The sequence below is a fragment of the Chionomys nivalis genome, chromosome X (assembly GCF_950005125.1).
Source record: "Chionomys nivalis chromosome X, mChiNiv1.1, whole genome shotgun sequence".
NCBI lineage: Eukaryota > Metazoa > Chordata > Mammalia > Rodentia > Cricetidae > Chionomys > Chionomys nivalis.
The window spans coordinates 9,525,468-9,542,486 of NC_080112.1; the positions used below are offsets into that span (position 1 = coordinate 9,525,468).

General features: G+C 37.6%; 1 protein-coding gene across 1 annotated transcript in view; it reads right to left on the reverse strand.

The window, feature by feature from the left end:
* Window positions 1-1,163: 1,163 nt before the first annotated feature.
* Window positions 1,164-17,019, reverse strand: part of LOC130867480 (dCTP pyrophosphatase 1-like) — a 33,173-nt gene continuing 17,317 nt past the window's right edge. Inside the window, exon 2 of the mRNA XM_057759515.1 lies at window positions 1,164-1,606. Within this exon, the coding sequence (XP_057615498.1) occupies window positions 1,164-1,606 (443 nt within the window). The remainder of the gene's footprint in view (window positions 1,607-17,019) is intronic.

Here is a 17,019-nt window from a genome sequence, read left to right on the forward strand (position 1 = left end):
ATATATATACATTAGAGTACTACTCTGCGGTAAAAAACGACTTCTCGAATTTTGTATGCAAATGGATGGAAATAGGAAATACTATCCTGAGTCAGGTAACCCATACCCAAAAAGAAGAGCATGGGATGTACTCACTCATAATTGGTTTCTAGCCATGGATAGGGGCCACTGAGTCTATAATTTGTGATCCTAAAGAAGCTAAACAAGAGGGTAAACCCCAAGTAAAAACATATAGTTATCCTCCTGGCTATGGGAAATAGACAAGATTGCCGGGCAAAAAATTGGAATCTTGGGGGTGGGGTGGCATGGGGGTGAGGGGAGATCGGGAGAGAAAAGTGTGAAGGAGAGGATGAGGGGAACTGGGGGAAATGGGGTGATTGGGGATAAAGGAAGGTTAGATAGGGGAGCAGGGAAACTCATATCTTAGTTAAGGGAGCCACCTAAGGGTTGGCAAGAGACTTGAACTTGGAGTGGGTACCAGGTGCCCAGGGTAATGTCCCCAGTTAGTTCCTTGGGCACCTGAGGATAGGGAACCTGAAATGAACCTATCCTATAGCCATACTGATGAATATCTTGCATATCACCATAGAACCTTCATCTAGCGATGGATGGAGATAGAGACAGAGACCCACACTGGAGCACCGGACTGAGCTCCCAAGGTCCTAATGAGGAGCAGAAGGAGAGAGAACATGAACGAGGAAGTTAGGACTGCGAGGAGTGCACCCAACCACTGAGACAGTGGGGCCGATCTATTGGGAGCTCACCAAGGCCAGCTGGACTGTGACTGAAAAAGCATGGGATAAAACCGGACTCTCTGAACATGGCGGACAATGAGAGCTGACGAGAGGCCAAGGAGAATGGCGCAGGGTTTTGATCCTACTTCATGTTCTGGCTTTGTGGGAGCCTAGACAGTTTGGATGTTCACCTTCCTAGACCTGGAAAGAGGGGGGAGGACCTTGGACTTTCCACAGGGCAGGGAACCCTGACTGCTCTTGGGACTGGAGAGGGAGAAGAGGAGTGGGGGGGAGGGGGAGAGGGGCGGGAGGAGGGGGAGGGAAATGCAAAGCGGAGAGGAAGCGGAAATTTTTTTTCAAAAAAAAAAAAAAAAAAAAAAAAAAGAACGGACCAGAACGAGTCCATCTCTGTTGTTCTGACACTGTTTCCTAGATGTAGGCCTGGCTTTGCAACTCAGAGTTAGGTTCTGCAGCCCCCACAGCCTGGTTTTCGGGGATGGCCCCATGGGGCAAGTCTGTGTACTTGCAGGCAGAACCTCGGGAGAGATGGACTGGGTAGCGTCGTTGGTTGGTGTCTATTTTGGCAATTACTGCTCGAGGTAAATCCACGCGACAACGGGCTGCTAATGCCACCAGGTAGATGAAGACGTTGCTGAGCTCCTCTTGAAGGGCTACTCGTTCCTTTGGCAGCCAGGCTTGAGGACCAGGCTCTGCATCAGACTTCCACTGGAAGAGTTCTGCCAGCTTGCCCACTTCTCCCACCAAGGCTAGGAGCAGGTTCCAAGGCTGGTGGAAGTGCTCCCAGTCCCGTTCAACAGCAAATTCTGTATGGAGACATCGAATGTCTTCAAGCGTGGGCTCCGGGCTGAACGCTGTTCTTATTTATTATAGTGTAGTTGACAGTAATTATTTTTCATAATCATTTTTCTATTAATTATATCTTTTTTGATTTTTGTTTTTTTCGGAGTCTTTTATCTTGTCTTGTTTTAATTCTTTATTTAATTCAATTTTTTGTCTTCTTAGCATAAATATTACACTTCCCTTAAAATGGTTTTAGTTGTTTCTGTAGAGTTTGCAATATAAATTTATAGGTGATATCGTAAAACAATTTACAAACAACATTATATCATTTTACAAGGAGTAAGATAATTTATAACAGAATGTTTTTTATATGTATCTCCTCCTTTTTCCTTTTCTAACATTTCAGTAGTTTAAAAATTATTTAACTCTATAATTTTCTATTTCTACAACTTTGAAGTGGTTATTTTTTCTTTATTTTTGAAAACCTTCATACATCCATATAATTTATCTTGATCCTATCTGCCCTCATTCCCTTCCTCCAACTGCCCATAGGCTCTCCACTATCACTTCTTACACTCAGTGCCATGTCCTTACTTTGTATGTTTTGTTATTTATTGAAGACACTGAGGTCATTTTGGGCTGCCCGTATGTGCAGGCATGTTGGGTCATTCACAGTAGACCAGTTAACATATCAATGTCTACACTCCTAATGGAAAGTAACTCTCTCTCCTTTATCAGCCTTCAACTGCCAATAGCTCTTTGGCAAGAGCTTGAGCTTCAGGAATCCCTTCCACTTCCATGACAGAATTTTTAAATAGCTTGATGTTGTACAGGTCATGTGTATGTAATAGCAGATTCTATGAGTTCTTGTGTGCAACAATGATGTTATATATATCAGGAAATAAAAATTCCACAGCACTCTTCCCCATTTTGTACTTATTACATTCTTCCCTCCCCATAATCCATGATATTCTCTGAGCATTGGTGATGTGAGTTTCATATAGGTGTCCCATCTATGGTTGAGCTCTCAAGTTGCTTATTCTTAGCACTTTGAAGAGTAATAATCTTTGCATTAACCACTACCCACCATAATCAAAGGCTTCTCTGTCCAAAGTTGAAAGCAGCAAAAATCTATGAATATAAACATAAAAATTTAGAATGCAGTCTAGAAACATGAACACTTATATACACAACATCAATAACTTCTTTCTTGGAGATTATGGTTTCTACACCGTAGTTTTTTTGAGCATATTTATAATACCAAACACGTATTTTCTCCTAAACAGTAGGCATATAATCCAATTAAGATCAAGATAGCAGTTGGTTACTGTCATAAACAGTCATGGAACTCTTGTACCAGTGAGTGTATTTTTTCTAGCCTTATGGTATTGTGGCATGCAGGTGGTGTGGGAACTTCATATATATATATACTGCTTTTATTGATTAATAAAGAAGCTTTTGGAGCATATGATGGAGCAGAATAGAGCAAGGCAAAATTCCAAGCAGAGATAAAAAAAAGGCAGAGTCAGAGACACCATGTAACTGTTGAAGGAGGCAGAAGTCCCATAATCTTACCAGTAGACTATGAGCCTTGTGGTAAAATTTAAAATAATAAAACTGTGTTAATTTAAGATGTAAGAGTTAATCAAAAGCCTGAGTTAATGGGCCAATCAGTGTTGTAATTAATATAGTTTCTGTATAATTATTTCACGTCCAGGAGGCTGGGAAATGAATGAGCAGTTTCCACCTACAAAATGCAGGGACCAGTGTTCAGTAAAACATGACCATTGACCCTCTTCTTTCCCAGCAGCCTGCATAGCACCTATGACACTTACTCATAGAGAAGGTTTCCTGGTGCATTCAAGACTAACGTCTCTGTGCCCAGCAACCATTTTGATATCTTGACAATAGTATTTTACCAGCTAGTTCTGGTATGCAACCAAGAGCAATAGCAGCAATGGCTGAGGAGGTAACCTTTATCTCACACTGAAATTTTGATACAACCGTTGTCTTTTGGTAACATTATTGTTCACTGATGTTATATTCCTTTGCATAAACTATTTACACACACACACACACAGTGGTAGAGTTTCATGAGGCTTCTTCATATGTCCTTAGTTTGGATTGACCCATAACAGATTTCTCTTTTCTCTACCCACTTCCCTTATTCTAGTGTAAGGATCTCTTTATTTCCTTTTATATTCATAGAATACATCCACTTGTCTTTTGGGGACAAAGTGACTTCACTATGAAAAACTTTTCCTATTTTATGATTTTATTTTTCTTTACAAATGGGTAACATTAGTTTGTGACTATGTACAACAGTTTTATTATTCACTTGTCAGATGATGGACATCTTGGTGGAATCCATTTCCTAGCTGTTGTGAATACAGCATTAATGAATATGATTATGTAAGTATTTCTGTACTAAGATAGAAAGCCCTCTGAGTGTAGGCCCAGGAACTGTATAGCTGGGTCATAAGATAAATCTATTTCTATTTTTTTAAAGAAATGTCCAAACTGCTTTCCAGAGTGGGTTTACTAGTTACACTCCAACCTATGGTATGTAAGGGACATGCTTTCCCTTCATCCATGCCAGTTTTTGTTCTTATTTGTAAACCCAATGATGGTAATTCTGACTTGAGTGAGATATAATGTTAATATAGTTTGATTCTGTATTTCTTTCATAGCTAAGGATGTTGATAGAACATCTGTTTACTATCAATTTCTATTTCTTCTTTTGAGAACTTTCTACTAAATTTCATAACTGATTGTTTTTTAAATTGAGTTTTATTTTCTTAGTGTTCAATTTTCATTTTATATTTTGAAAATTCTAAAGATGAATAGCTTGCAAATTTTTCTTTCATTCTGTGAACTATTTCTCCACTTCAGTGATGTTGTCTTTTGATTTACATAAGTTTTTCTTTTTTAGTTTCACAAATTCCTATCTGTCAACTGATGGTCTTATTTCCAGAGTTTTCAGAGTCCTATTTGCAATGTTCTTACCTATGTTTATAAGTTGAACTGTATCCCTGCTTTTTTCACTAGCATTTTCATGGTACTAAGTGTCACTATATCTTTGGAATGAATATAATCTGGCCATGATGAAATTCTTTTGATATGGTTTTGGATTCAGTTTGCTAGTATGTTTGTTAATGAATTAGTTTGGTTGAAGATTTCTTTCTTATTGCATCTATATCTTGTTTGATACCAGGGAAATAATGGATTCAAAAGAGTGTTTGGAAGTCTTCATTTCCTATTTTATGTAATAATTTAAACAGCCAATTTGTACTGTAGAAACCCAATCTACTGGAACACAATCAACCTGTAAGTGGTGACACACTTAAAGAAAACTGACCCTTCCTCTCCCAGAAGCCATCAACTGTCAATATTCATCAGTTAGGAATGGAACCCCATAACCCCACCCACCCTAGTGATTATTTGAATGATATGTACACCATAGTCTCAGGCATTTGAACATGATTACATCATTTGGAAAATTTATAATAAGGCTTGTAGCCTTGTTAAAGGAAGTATACCACCAGAGGTGAGCTTGGAGAGTTTAAACTCATGCCATTTCTAGTTTGCTCTTTTTTGTGCAACACACAAGACGTGAACACACAAGTTCCTGCTCCTGATACCACGCCTTCACCCCACTGTCATAGAGTCTAATCCTCTGGAATCATAAGCCCAAATAAACTCTTTCTTCTATATGTTACTTTGGCCCTGGTGTTTTTATCAAAGCAATAGACAAGTAATTATATATCCACTGAACCTAGAATCGTGATACCTGGATTTATGCAGGCAAACTCTACTGGATTCTGGATCACGGCTCCTAATATTTGGCTCAAAATAAATTGCTTATATTTTTATGATAAGTTGTTACTTTCACACTGATAGGAGATAGTATGGCAAATAGGAACTTGTTATGAATAAGTGGAATAATTTGTAAGATGTTCACGTTTATGAAATATGGTTGGCAATAGGAGTCAGAAATATATTAAACTGTTGTTAGTTCATTTTGAAGCAGGATCGTTAAGGAGGTAGTATTATGCAGTTAATTCTTGCTTAAACTTAGGGTTAAGTCAAAGTTCAGGAACCAATGGAAAAGAGAGGTGCTTACTAAATTTTCTCAAGTCACGATAATAGGCATTTCGTTGGTATTATTCAGTAGGAACAAGCAGTTCATCTAATTAAGTACTTACAAGATGATGAATGGGAATTTGAAGAACCTGTGACTGGCCTTGTTATAAGTAAACTATGAGGTGACTGATAAGTTTTTGCTAAGACACATGAAGAAGGATGATGTTTTTCTGTAAGGTTGTTCACAGGACAATGTGTGGTAGGGATTCTTTAAAGGTAACTGTGTCCCCAGGTTCCCCTTATTCAGGCTAAGTTCAATATTGGAGGTTTTATGTTAGTCAGGTTAGCATTTAGATTTATTTAATGTTTCTTTAACTTTTAGGTGCTTAACACTTTATATTTGTAGTATCTGTTATCACTTAGATATAAACTTTAAAAGATTTATTTTTATATTATATATTTGAAGATTTTGCCTATATGTATGTATGTATGTATGTATGTATGAATACAACATGCATTCCTCCTATATATGGGGGTGAGACTAGAACATAAGAACCACTAGAGTTAAAAATTATTATAACCTTCTATGTGAGTTTTGAAAATTGAACCCAAACCCTCTGTAAGAACAGCAACTACTCTTAACCACTAAGCTATATTTTCAGCCCTTGGATATGCTTTATGTAAATAAAATTTTATACTAAAATGTTTACCCCTTAATATAAACATGTTCAAAGGAAGTGATGTTTGATTAAAACATTTTATCATGTGATTGAGCCCTTGACCTATTTTCTCCCCATATTCCTTTGCTCTTCTAATTGAATCAAGGCAGCATGAGATTTACCATACACTCATGTAATATTCTTTGACATTCCAGTCATTTCATGATCAAAATAATCCTTGTTCCTTTAGAAAACACCTCAGTTCAGATATTCTGTTAAGGCAGAAAAGTGAACTATAACAATACTTCTGTTTTGATCTCTTATGATATGGATCAATTAAGATACAGTTTTGAGGACTGTCTTCAATTTGTTGTTTTTTCAACAGTAATCAACTGTCATTATACTTTAAAAGTATCAGTATAAAAACAGATAATGTAGTGGATGAATATTCTTATTGCATTAGGGCTCAGTGTTATAAAGTAGAAGAGAGGGTAATTGATAAAAAGATGGGGAACAGTAGTTTTTACTGTTACAAGAAGTTAATAGGGTATAATATGATTAAGAACACACACACATATATATATATATATATATATATATATGTTTATTTTCCAGTTGGTCTCAGAAATGTGACCTTTAGAAACATTTTGTGACTTCCTCTTCACATTGGGAGACATTTGAAAGCAAAAGGAGAATGAAGGTGTGATGTTGGTCTTTCTCTGAGTCTCATAAAACTACAGCAGATTTTTTTTTCATTTTAGAGTAGGTCATTGTTATAGAGACTATAAATAGTTCCTCTTATGTTTTACTTTTTATGAACCCATGGGGTATTTTTCAGTCTTTCTTTGTTATATTATTATATAATTACATCATTTCACCCTGTCCCTTCTTCCTTCCAAATCCTTCCATATATCCCACATTGATCTCTTTCAATTTCATGGACTTGGTTTTCATTAATTGTTTTTATATGAATATATAAATATATAAACATATATGTATATATACATACACATATATGCACACACAGACAGACAAACAGACACACACACACACATATATATCACAACCTGATCAGTCTGTATAATGTCGCCTTTTAGTATATGTTTTCAGAACTCCCCCACTCTTGGCATTCTTTAGTTGACTGCAGTTCTTTGTATAGAGTTGAGGACTAATGAATTTTCCCCTGTACACTTCAACACGTACATTGTGGTTTTCCTTGTTCAGCCCATATTAAGGCAGTCATGTTGGTGAGACATTATGAGTAGCTTGTGACACTACTAGGAGGCAGAAACTCACAACATACTCTCAGATTCTCTGACTTGTACAATGATTCCACCCTTACTTCTGTAATGATCCTTGAGTCTTAAGTGTAGGAGTTTTTTTACAGCTGTATCCACTGGGACTGGGTGCCACAATTCTGCATTTTGATTGGTTGTGGTTTTCTGGAATAGTCTCCATCTTTTGCAAAAAAAAAGTTTTCTTTTCTTTTTTTTTATTGAAAAAATTTCTGCCTCCTCCCCTCCTCCCATTTCCCTCCCCCTCCCCCCACTCCTCTTCCCCCCCCCACTTCTCTTCCCCTCCCTCTCCAGTCCAAAAAGCAGTCAGGGTTCCCTGCCCTGTGAGAAGTCCAAGGTCCTCCCCGCTCCATCCAGGTCTAGGAAGGTGAGCATCCAAACAGACTAGGCTCCCACAAAGCCAGTGCATGCAATAGGATCAAAAACCAGTGCCATTGTCCTTGGCTTCTCATCAGCCCTCATTGTCTGTCATGTTCAGAGAGTCCGGTTTTATCCCACGATTTTTCAGTCCCAGTCCAGCTGACCTTGGGGAGCTCCCAATAGATCAGCCCCACTGTCTCAGTGGGTGGGTGCATCAATCACAGTCCTGACTTCCTTGCTCATGTTCTCCCTCCTTCTGCTCCTCATTTGGGCCTTGGGAGCTCAGTCCAGTGCTCCAATGTGGGTCTCTGTCTCTATCCCCATCCATCGCCAGATGAAGGTTCTATGGTGATATGTAAGATATTCATCAGTATGACTATAGGATAGGGCCATTTCAGGTTCCCTCTCCTCAGCTGCCCAAGGAACTAGCTGGAAACATCTCCCTGGACACCTGGGAGCCCCTCTATAGTCAGGTCTCTTGCCAACCCTAAGATGGCTCCCTTAATTAAGAAATATACCTCCCTGCTCCCATATCCACCTTTCCACTATCCCAACCATCCCATTCCCCCAAGCTCTCCCCATCCTCCCCTTCTCACTTTCCTCTCCCCAATTCCCCTTACCCCCATCCCACCCCACCCCCAAGTTCTCAAATTTTTGCCCGGCAATCTTGTCTACTTCCAATATCCAGGTGGATAACTATGTTTTTCTTTGGATTCACCTTCTTATTTAGCTTCTCTAGGATCACAAATTATAGGCTCAATGTCCTTTATTTGTGGCTAGAAACCAATTATGAGTGAGTATATCCCATGTTCATCTTTTTGGGTCTGGGATACCTCACTCAGGATAGTGTTTTCTATTTCCATCCATTTGCATGCAAAATTCAAGATATCATTGTTTTTTACCGTTGAGTAGTATGCTAATATGTATATGTTCCACACTTTCTTCATTCATTCTTCCATTGAAGGGTATCTAGGTTGTTTCCAGGTTCTGGCTATTACAAATAATGTTGCGATGAACATAGTTGAACAAATGCTTTTGTAATATGAGGCATTACCATCCCTGACTTCAAACTCTATTACAGAACTACAGTATTGAAAATAGCTTGGTATTGGCATAAAAACAGAGCAGTTTTCTTAATAAGGGTAAAGACTATTATTATCTCTGAATATAAGGACAAATATTTAGAATATAGTTAGGGATTATTCTGCTTTTTGTTTGTTTGTTTGCTTGTTTTTTGTTTTTTGACAGAGTTCCCTGGCATAGCTTAGTTTTTCTGGAACTCACTATGTAGTCCAGGATGACCTTTGAACTCCTGAGTGCTAAGATTATATGTGTGTGTTGCAATGCCCAGCTCAGGATTGTACTTCTTTAATAAAGTCGTGGTGATTATATGTTCTCCTCAAAGTTCCTAATTTGACTTAATATATGCTCAAACAGAATAAATTATGCCTGGTTCTGGTAACTTGCCAGCTACTTAGGGTTAATAAAGTCATGAATCTTAGATAAGATATTTAGTGAAACTATAAGGCTTATCAATAATATCTGAATCAAGAGTTCTGGAGAAAAGATTATATGGACCTCATTCATCTAGTGAGTTATGGTCTAGACTAGAAGTAAAACAATGAATAGGTGAAATTCTGCCTACCTTGCTTCAATCTAGGACCCAGAACTTAAATGTAAATCCACTCTTTCTGTATCCTCAATATGACAGCTTACAAATTTAAGTCAATATTATTGTGGTGGTTGGATTGAATTTGGACATTTAATCCTTAGTTGGTGGTGTTATTGGGGAGGGCAATTAGAAGATGTGGCCTTGCTAGAGGAAGTATGCCAAAAGTGGCAGGCTAAGAGAGTTTAAATCCTTGAACCATTTTCAGTTTGTTCTCTTCACTTCATGCTTACAGTTCAAATTGTGATTTCTCAGCTCCCTATTCCTGCCACCAGACCTGATATTTGACACCATGCTTCTCATTCACTGTCAGGCACTCTAATATGCCTGGAGTAATAAGCCAAAATAAACTCTCTTCTTTAAGTGGCTGTGGTCATGTTATTCTATTACAGCAACAGAAAAATAACTAATAAAGATGTTGGAATAAGAAACTGGGCTGTTGTTGTAAAAAACCTGACCATAGTTTTTGAAGAAATATGTAAGTCTTTAGAACTTCGTGTCAACTTTATTGACCTATGCAGATCTGTTTGGGAGACTTGGGTTCCATGGACCTTAAAGAATGAGGCAGACAACAATTTAATACTGCGGACATATTTACTTCAATATCAGTGTGTTTTTGTACATGAATGGAACTGAAAAGGTCTAACTTAAGATCAGTGAAGTCATGACAGGCTGTAAACTAACAATACTGATTCTAAGCCTCACCATTACAATAACTAGAAAAAGCCACTAACCATACCCTGTAGGGAACCAATCAGAACTGAGACAAACAAGTGCTATATGCCCTAGAATATTAAGAATAACATACCTAACTTGTATATAGGTTGCCAATTTCCTAAAAGCAATGCCAGTACCAATCCCTGTTTGACCAAATTTCTGTTACTTCACTCCTGTCCAATCAGTAGTTCAACCCCCATCTGAATCAGGAATTCCCCTACCCTTCATCCTTTTCTCCTTAAAAACCCTGCCATAGCTGAGCTCAAGCCTCTCCCTGATCTAACAATTGTGTTGGAATGGATGGAAATCCCAAGCTCAAGCTTAAAATAAAGGTTTTTTTGCTTGACCATATGAACTCAGACCCCAAGTGGTCTCTGGGGGTTCTCATGATGTGGAAATAACATAACAAAGAAAACAGTGATCCAAGGAACATTGTTTGAGTTTAGAAAAACATGATCATAAAAACACGTAAATAAACACCAGCAAACACATACTAAATATTAACAGAGCAGCCCTTTCCCGGAACTTTCTCAGGCCAGATCAACATTAACACAATTGCCTGGTACATAGTATATATTATATTTGGGAAAGCAAAAAGCAAGGCAGAAGGCAATATCAAGATTCAGTGTACACTGAGGGCAGCACTCAGCTTATCCTTTCACTAAACTGGGTTTTTTAGCCATATTCTGACATTCAACAAGAATAATAATGCCCAAGAACAATCCAGAGGAAAAAAAAAGAGCACTTGAGGTAGAAGGCCCTCTACCTTTTTTCTTGGAACTTCTTTCACAGTTCCCCAAGGCACTGGACACCATGCATCATTATGACACCCTGGACTAGAAAAGTTGTTGGATGATGTAAGTAGAGCATAATAGACTGTCTTATAGGAGCTTAGAAGACAAAGCACTAAGCAATACAGAATGTTGAGGCCTAGGTCAAGAAATTTCAGAGAGGAATAATATTAGCTACTGTTAAAGAAGTAATTCTGTGATGCTTTAACAAAGAATCTCTTTAATTTATTCACTTATCTTATGAAGTTAAAAAGCAATGGACTGTTTTTTTTTTTGTTTGTTTGGCTAAGATGGAAAGGTTATGATCAATATCTCTTATGCAGTTCTATAATAAAAAAGTAAAAGGAAATACAAAAATATAGCTGTGAGAAAGAAAGAACATAGGAATATTAATGTTGCTGCTAAGAAATGTGCTGAAAGAGAGGCTACAATTGTAAGGAAGAGTTGTTCCCTTAACAGAGGTCTGCTATCCAAAGGAATGATTCCCACACAGATAGGCTTCCAGCTTCTTAAAGTGCACCTAAGGAGTTTTAACTCCTCAAAAGTAACTGAATAAAATAGCTGCTATTGGTGTGGTCCAAGAGAGCCAGGGTCCATTCTAAGTTGGCAACAAAACTTGGTACTGCATGTTTCTGGCTTTAGAGGCACAAAGTATCAAAGAATAAAGAGATTGTGCATTCATCCTTCACTGATCCTGAGAACTACTGAGGCCAAGCAGCATGCTTCATGCAGTTTCCTGCATGAGGGATCTGTGTAGGCAGAAGGTAGTGAGAGTCCATTGTGTCAAGCTATGAAATTAAAACCTGAGTTGCAGTAGATACTCCAAGATTTGGAGATTGGAGAGTCATAGCATAGCTGCCAAAGAGAGCTGCACAAAGGAAATTGAACCAATATTAAGGTGAAGCCATGGAAATTAAAGTCCCATACAAAGTAAACAGAGCAGAGGTTCTCAACTTCTAGGTCATGACCACTTTGTAAGGTTGAATGTCCCTTTCACAGGGGTCATCTAAGACTACTAGAAAAAATAGATGTTTACATTACAATTCATAAACAGTAGCAAAATATGAAGTATCAACAAAAATAATTTTATGGTTGGGGTCACCACAAGATAAAGAACTGTATTAAAGATTTAAGATTTGGATGTTTACCCTGCTCAGTTTTTGTCTTGCTTTGGTTCAGTTATTTCCTCACTGTGTCTTCATTTTTCCCTTTTGAAATAGAAATGCATATGGTATATTGCTATACATTGAAAGTACATAATTTTCCCTTTAAATTTGCAAGGGGTTATACTTAGGATATAGTACTTAATCTCTGGAGAGATTTGGGGATTTTAAACAATATTGATACCTATCATAAAGTACTTTTGAAATTGGGATAATTCCTAAGGCATTTAAGGGTTGGACTTTAATTGCAAATGTCCTCCATGGTCTCATGTACTTAAATACTTAGTCTACAGTTGCTAATGCTGTTTGGTGATGTTTAGACGTTTCAGTTTAACTAGAGGTTACATATCACTAGTTGCTGCTCTGAGTGTTTAAATGCTTATGCCACTTTCCTTTCCTGCTCTGTGTTATGTGTTTGTGAATCAAGATGTTAGCTGTCAGCTTCTTGTTCCTACAACCATGTCTGTGACCACTTGTCACACCTCTGCTCTGCCATCTGGATCCATAAGCCAAAATAAACTTTTTCTTCTTTAAGTTATCATAGTCATTACATTTTATTATAGCAACAGAAAAATAACTAATACAATCTTAATATTGATGGTTCTTACTCAGAATGGAATCACATCATTAGCTCCCCATTAGCTTATTAACTGCTGATCCTGGTATAATGAGATCCTATATAATCAGTGCTTCTCCATATAGTCAGTTTGTAGGCATTTTTTTCTCCTTTTAAACATACTAAAAGAATGCTTTGGGATATTCAAGATGGATGCTTTTCTACTTCTGCTGCCAGAATCACAGTGGATTTCTTAGAAATTCTGGAAATAGAATTAAACAAATCTGTTGACAGAGGTTTCTGTCCCACCTGGTCCTGCAGTTGTCCAGTCCCAAAGAAATACACAAAGGTCTACATTAATCATGAACTGGTTGTCTTTGTAGCTCAGGCTTCTTATTAACCCTTATAACTTATATTAGCCAATAATTCTTGTCTGTGTTAGCCACATGACTTGGTACCTTTTTCAGCAAGGCAGTCACATCTTGCTTGCTCTATGCCTGGATTTCTCTATGTCTGGGTGACCACTTCAGACTGAAACTTCCTTCTCCCCAGAATTCTCATTGCCCCACCTATACTTCCTGCCTGGCTACTGGTCAATCAGCATTTTATTAAACAAGTATAAGAAACAAATCTTTATAGGATAAAACCATTGTCCTACAGCAATGGAAATCTTCCCAAGATTCCCACTTTAGTTTCCTACACTTACCTGGTATACACTGATTCTCAACCAATTCAGTAGAATGACAGTTTAAGTCTTCCTACCAGTTTGTTTTCATTTCTGTTTTTTGTAAGGTAAAGTCAATTGTCAGTCTTTCCATTTGCCTGTTTTTCATGTGATTCAAATTTTTGATGGGTATAAGAAAAGGGGTTTATTTTAATTTTGTTCATATTTTCCTTGCTTTACTTTTTCTCCATTTGCTGATTAAATGAGAACTTTTCCATACCTCTGTTAGTAGCTGATTTACTTTGTTGTATACACCTGTTTTTATTTTATCTTGTTTAGATATGCATAGAAAGTTTTTTCTTTAAAGCATTAATATTCAATATCTCATTTCATACCAAAAGTAAATATACATATTTAATTGTAGAAGTAGAAGCTCTTAAAATAGTACCTATAACTGTATGCAGACTTAAAATTGGCCAAACTGAATGCTATATAGAAGCAGTTATTTGTTTTCCTCAATCACACAAACATGTTTCAAAAGAAGCTTCCTGTTTTAACTATATAGTAGGCAAAATGAAGCAAATTTCAAAGAATTGGAATAAAGTATGAATTTATTCACAGTGTTTTTTTTTAATTACAGGAATGGAACTACCTTTAATGAATATACTAGCATATAAAATCAATTTATTATTTTTAGTTAGGCAAAATGCTCTTTTTCTTAAATAGCAGGTCTTATAAGTTCTTAAATGATATTTTGATGACTTTTAAAATTTTTCTTTGTTTTTAACAGCATTATGTACATATACAATATATAAATATAATACTACTACTTCTTTTGCATCTGGTATACCCCAACCTCATTATCTTTTTTTTTAAATAAGTAAAACCATATGAATACTAAAAAAATGAAATACGACATTTTTGTGTTTTAGTTATTTTTCTGTTGTTATGATAAAACTCCATGACTAAGGCAACTTACAGAAGAAGGAGTTTATTTGGGCTTATGTTTCCAGATATAAACAGTAGAATCCATCATGACAGAGAAGTTTGACAGTAGATAGGAGATGTGGTAATAGGAACAGAAAGCTTCAAGCTCATATATTTAACTACACTAGGAATCAGAGAAAAAAACTGCAAAACCCTCAAGGAGTTAAACCTCAGAATTTTACCGCAATGACATATAAACCATTTAAATCACCCTAAACAGCACCAGTGACTGAACACCAAGTATTCAAATTTCCTGAGAATTTGGGGGACACTTGTTATTTAAACAACCACACTTTATTTTCTGTTCTACCCAGTCTCATGGCCACATCAAAAGGCAAAATTTATTTAATACAAACACAGTCTTTGGTGATAACAACCATGTTTAAAAGTCCAAAGTGTTTTCTGAAATTCAAGGCAATGTCTTAATTTTAAATTCTTGAAAATTCAAAATGAAAATCACATACTTTCCATGTATAATAGCATACAATATCTATTACCATTCCAAAATTAGAGGAGTGGAGATATATTAAGGAAATACTATACTGAAGCAAGAATAAAACTGAGCAGAGTAAACATTCATATTCGTAATTCACAAGTGATGGTTTAATCTCAAAGGGCCCCACTGCTCCTTCTTTGCTCCCTGAATGATAATTTTTTTTGGGGGGGGGGTTCCTACCTCCTGTATATAGATTTCATTGGCAGATTTCCAACACCTTACAAATCTCCAAAATCGTGGAGAGTCCATAGGAACCCACACCTTACTTCATGTAATGGGCCCAGCTTCATGTAAGAGTCACTTGGGGCCTCTTTTCCTCTTATAATTTTTATGCATGTCACATGCTGCCTGACTTCAGAAGCTCTCTGACATCATGAAGAAATAACTTCCCTCTTACATATTTTATGCCTCTAAAACCAATAAAACATACACAATACTGCCAAGTTCAGATACTACCTTGGGATAGATCCTTACTCTTTTTCATAAATCAGAAGCTTAGCTTGGTGGGGTCTTGCCCTGAAGACACGTTTCCATTTATTTCTTGCAGGGCATGAGATCTCTCCTTAGTTCGGTTAATCTTCTTATCTCTTTTAGTACAAGCATAGATTTCAAAATTAATATTCATTGTCTTATTTTACATAGAACTGTATAAAAGTTATTAATCATAACTATTCCACAGAGTTAATATTATGTTGCTTTGAAACTGCCTCTTCCAAAGAAATTAATTCATTACATTTTAATTAGTGTTTGGTACATTCTTAGGAAATGAACAGAGGGCAGACACGTTCTTTGTCAAAATATTGCAAGAATGGCCTCTAGCCTAGGTGCTAATATTGTTTCCCTCTGAAGCATCCTGAGCTGTACCTTCATGATCTACATTGCTACAAATACTGCTGTATTCTTTTTTCTTTTTGTTATTTTAAAACAATCTTTTTTAAATTTTATGTACCAATCCCAGGTCCCTCTCCCTCCTCTCCTCCTGCTCTTCCCCCATTTCCCATTCATTATTCCCGAGAGGGTGAGTCCTCCCATGGGGAGCTAACAAAGTCTGCCACATTACTTGAGGCAGGACCAAGACCTTCCTCCCTGTATCTAGACTGAGCAAGGTACACCTCCACAGGAAAAAGGCACCAAATAGCCAGTTCATACACTAGGGATAAATCCTGTTTCCACTATCAGTGGGCCTACTAACTGCCAAAACCACACAACTGTCACCCTCATTCAGAGGGCCTAGTTCGATCCTATGCAGGCTCCCCAACTGTTATCCCAGAGCCAGTGAGCTCCCACTATCTCAGATCAGTTGTTTCTGTGGGTTTCTCCATCATGTTCTTGACCCCTTTGCTCATATAATCTCTCCTCCCTCTCTACAACTGATCTCCAGGAGCTTGGCCTATTGCTTAGCTGTGGATCTCTGCATCTGCTTCCATCAGTTACTGGATGAAGGTTCTATGCTGACAATTAAGTCAGTTATCAATCTGATTACAGGCTAAGGGCAGTTAAGGCACCCTCTCCACTATGGCTTAGGGTCTTAGCTGGAGTCATCCTTGTGGATTCCTGGGAATTTCTCTAGTGCTAGGTTTCTTTCTAGCCCCATAATGGCTCCCTCAACCAAAATATCTCTTTCCTTGTTCTTCCTCTCTGTCCTTCCCCCAACTCTCCCTTCCCAGTCCCTCATGCTCTCCTCCCTCTTCCTCTTCTCCCCTACCTAATTTCCATCTACCCTCCCTTCCCACACCTCCACTTTACTCAGAAAATTTTGTCTATTCCCCTTCCCAGGGAATTCCACGTATGTTTCTCTTATGGTCCTCCTTGTTTCCTGGTGCTGTGGGAACTTCTTCAGCCAATAGCCTTTAAGATTAGGGTAGTCGTTAACCTGGTTATGAGGGAAGGTCCATTGAGATGCCCTCTACACCTTTGTAAGAGTCTTAGCTGAGGTCATTCCGGTGGATTTCTAGGATAATTTCTTAATTAGTGACTGATGGAGTAGGGCCTAGTCCATTATTGGCGGTGCCTTCCCTGTACTGGTGGTGCTGGGGTCTATAAG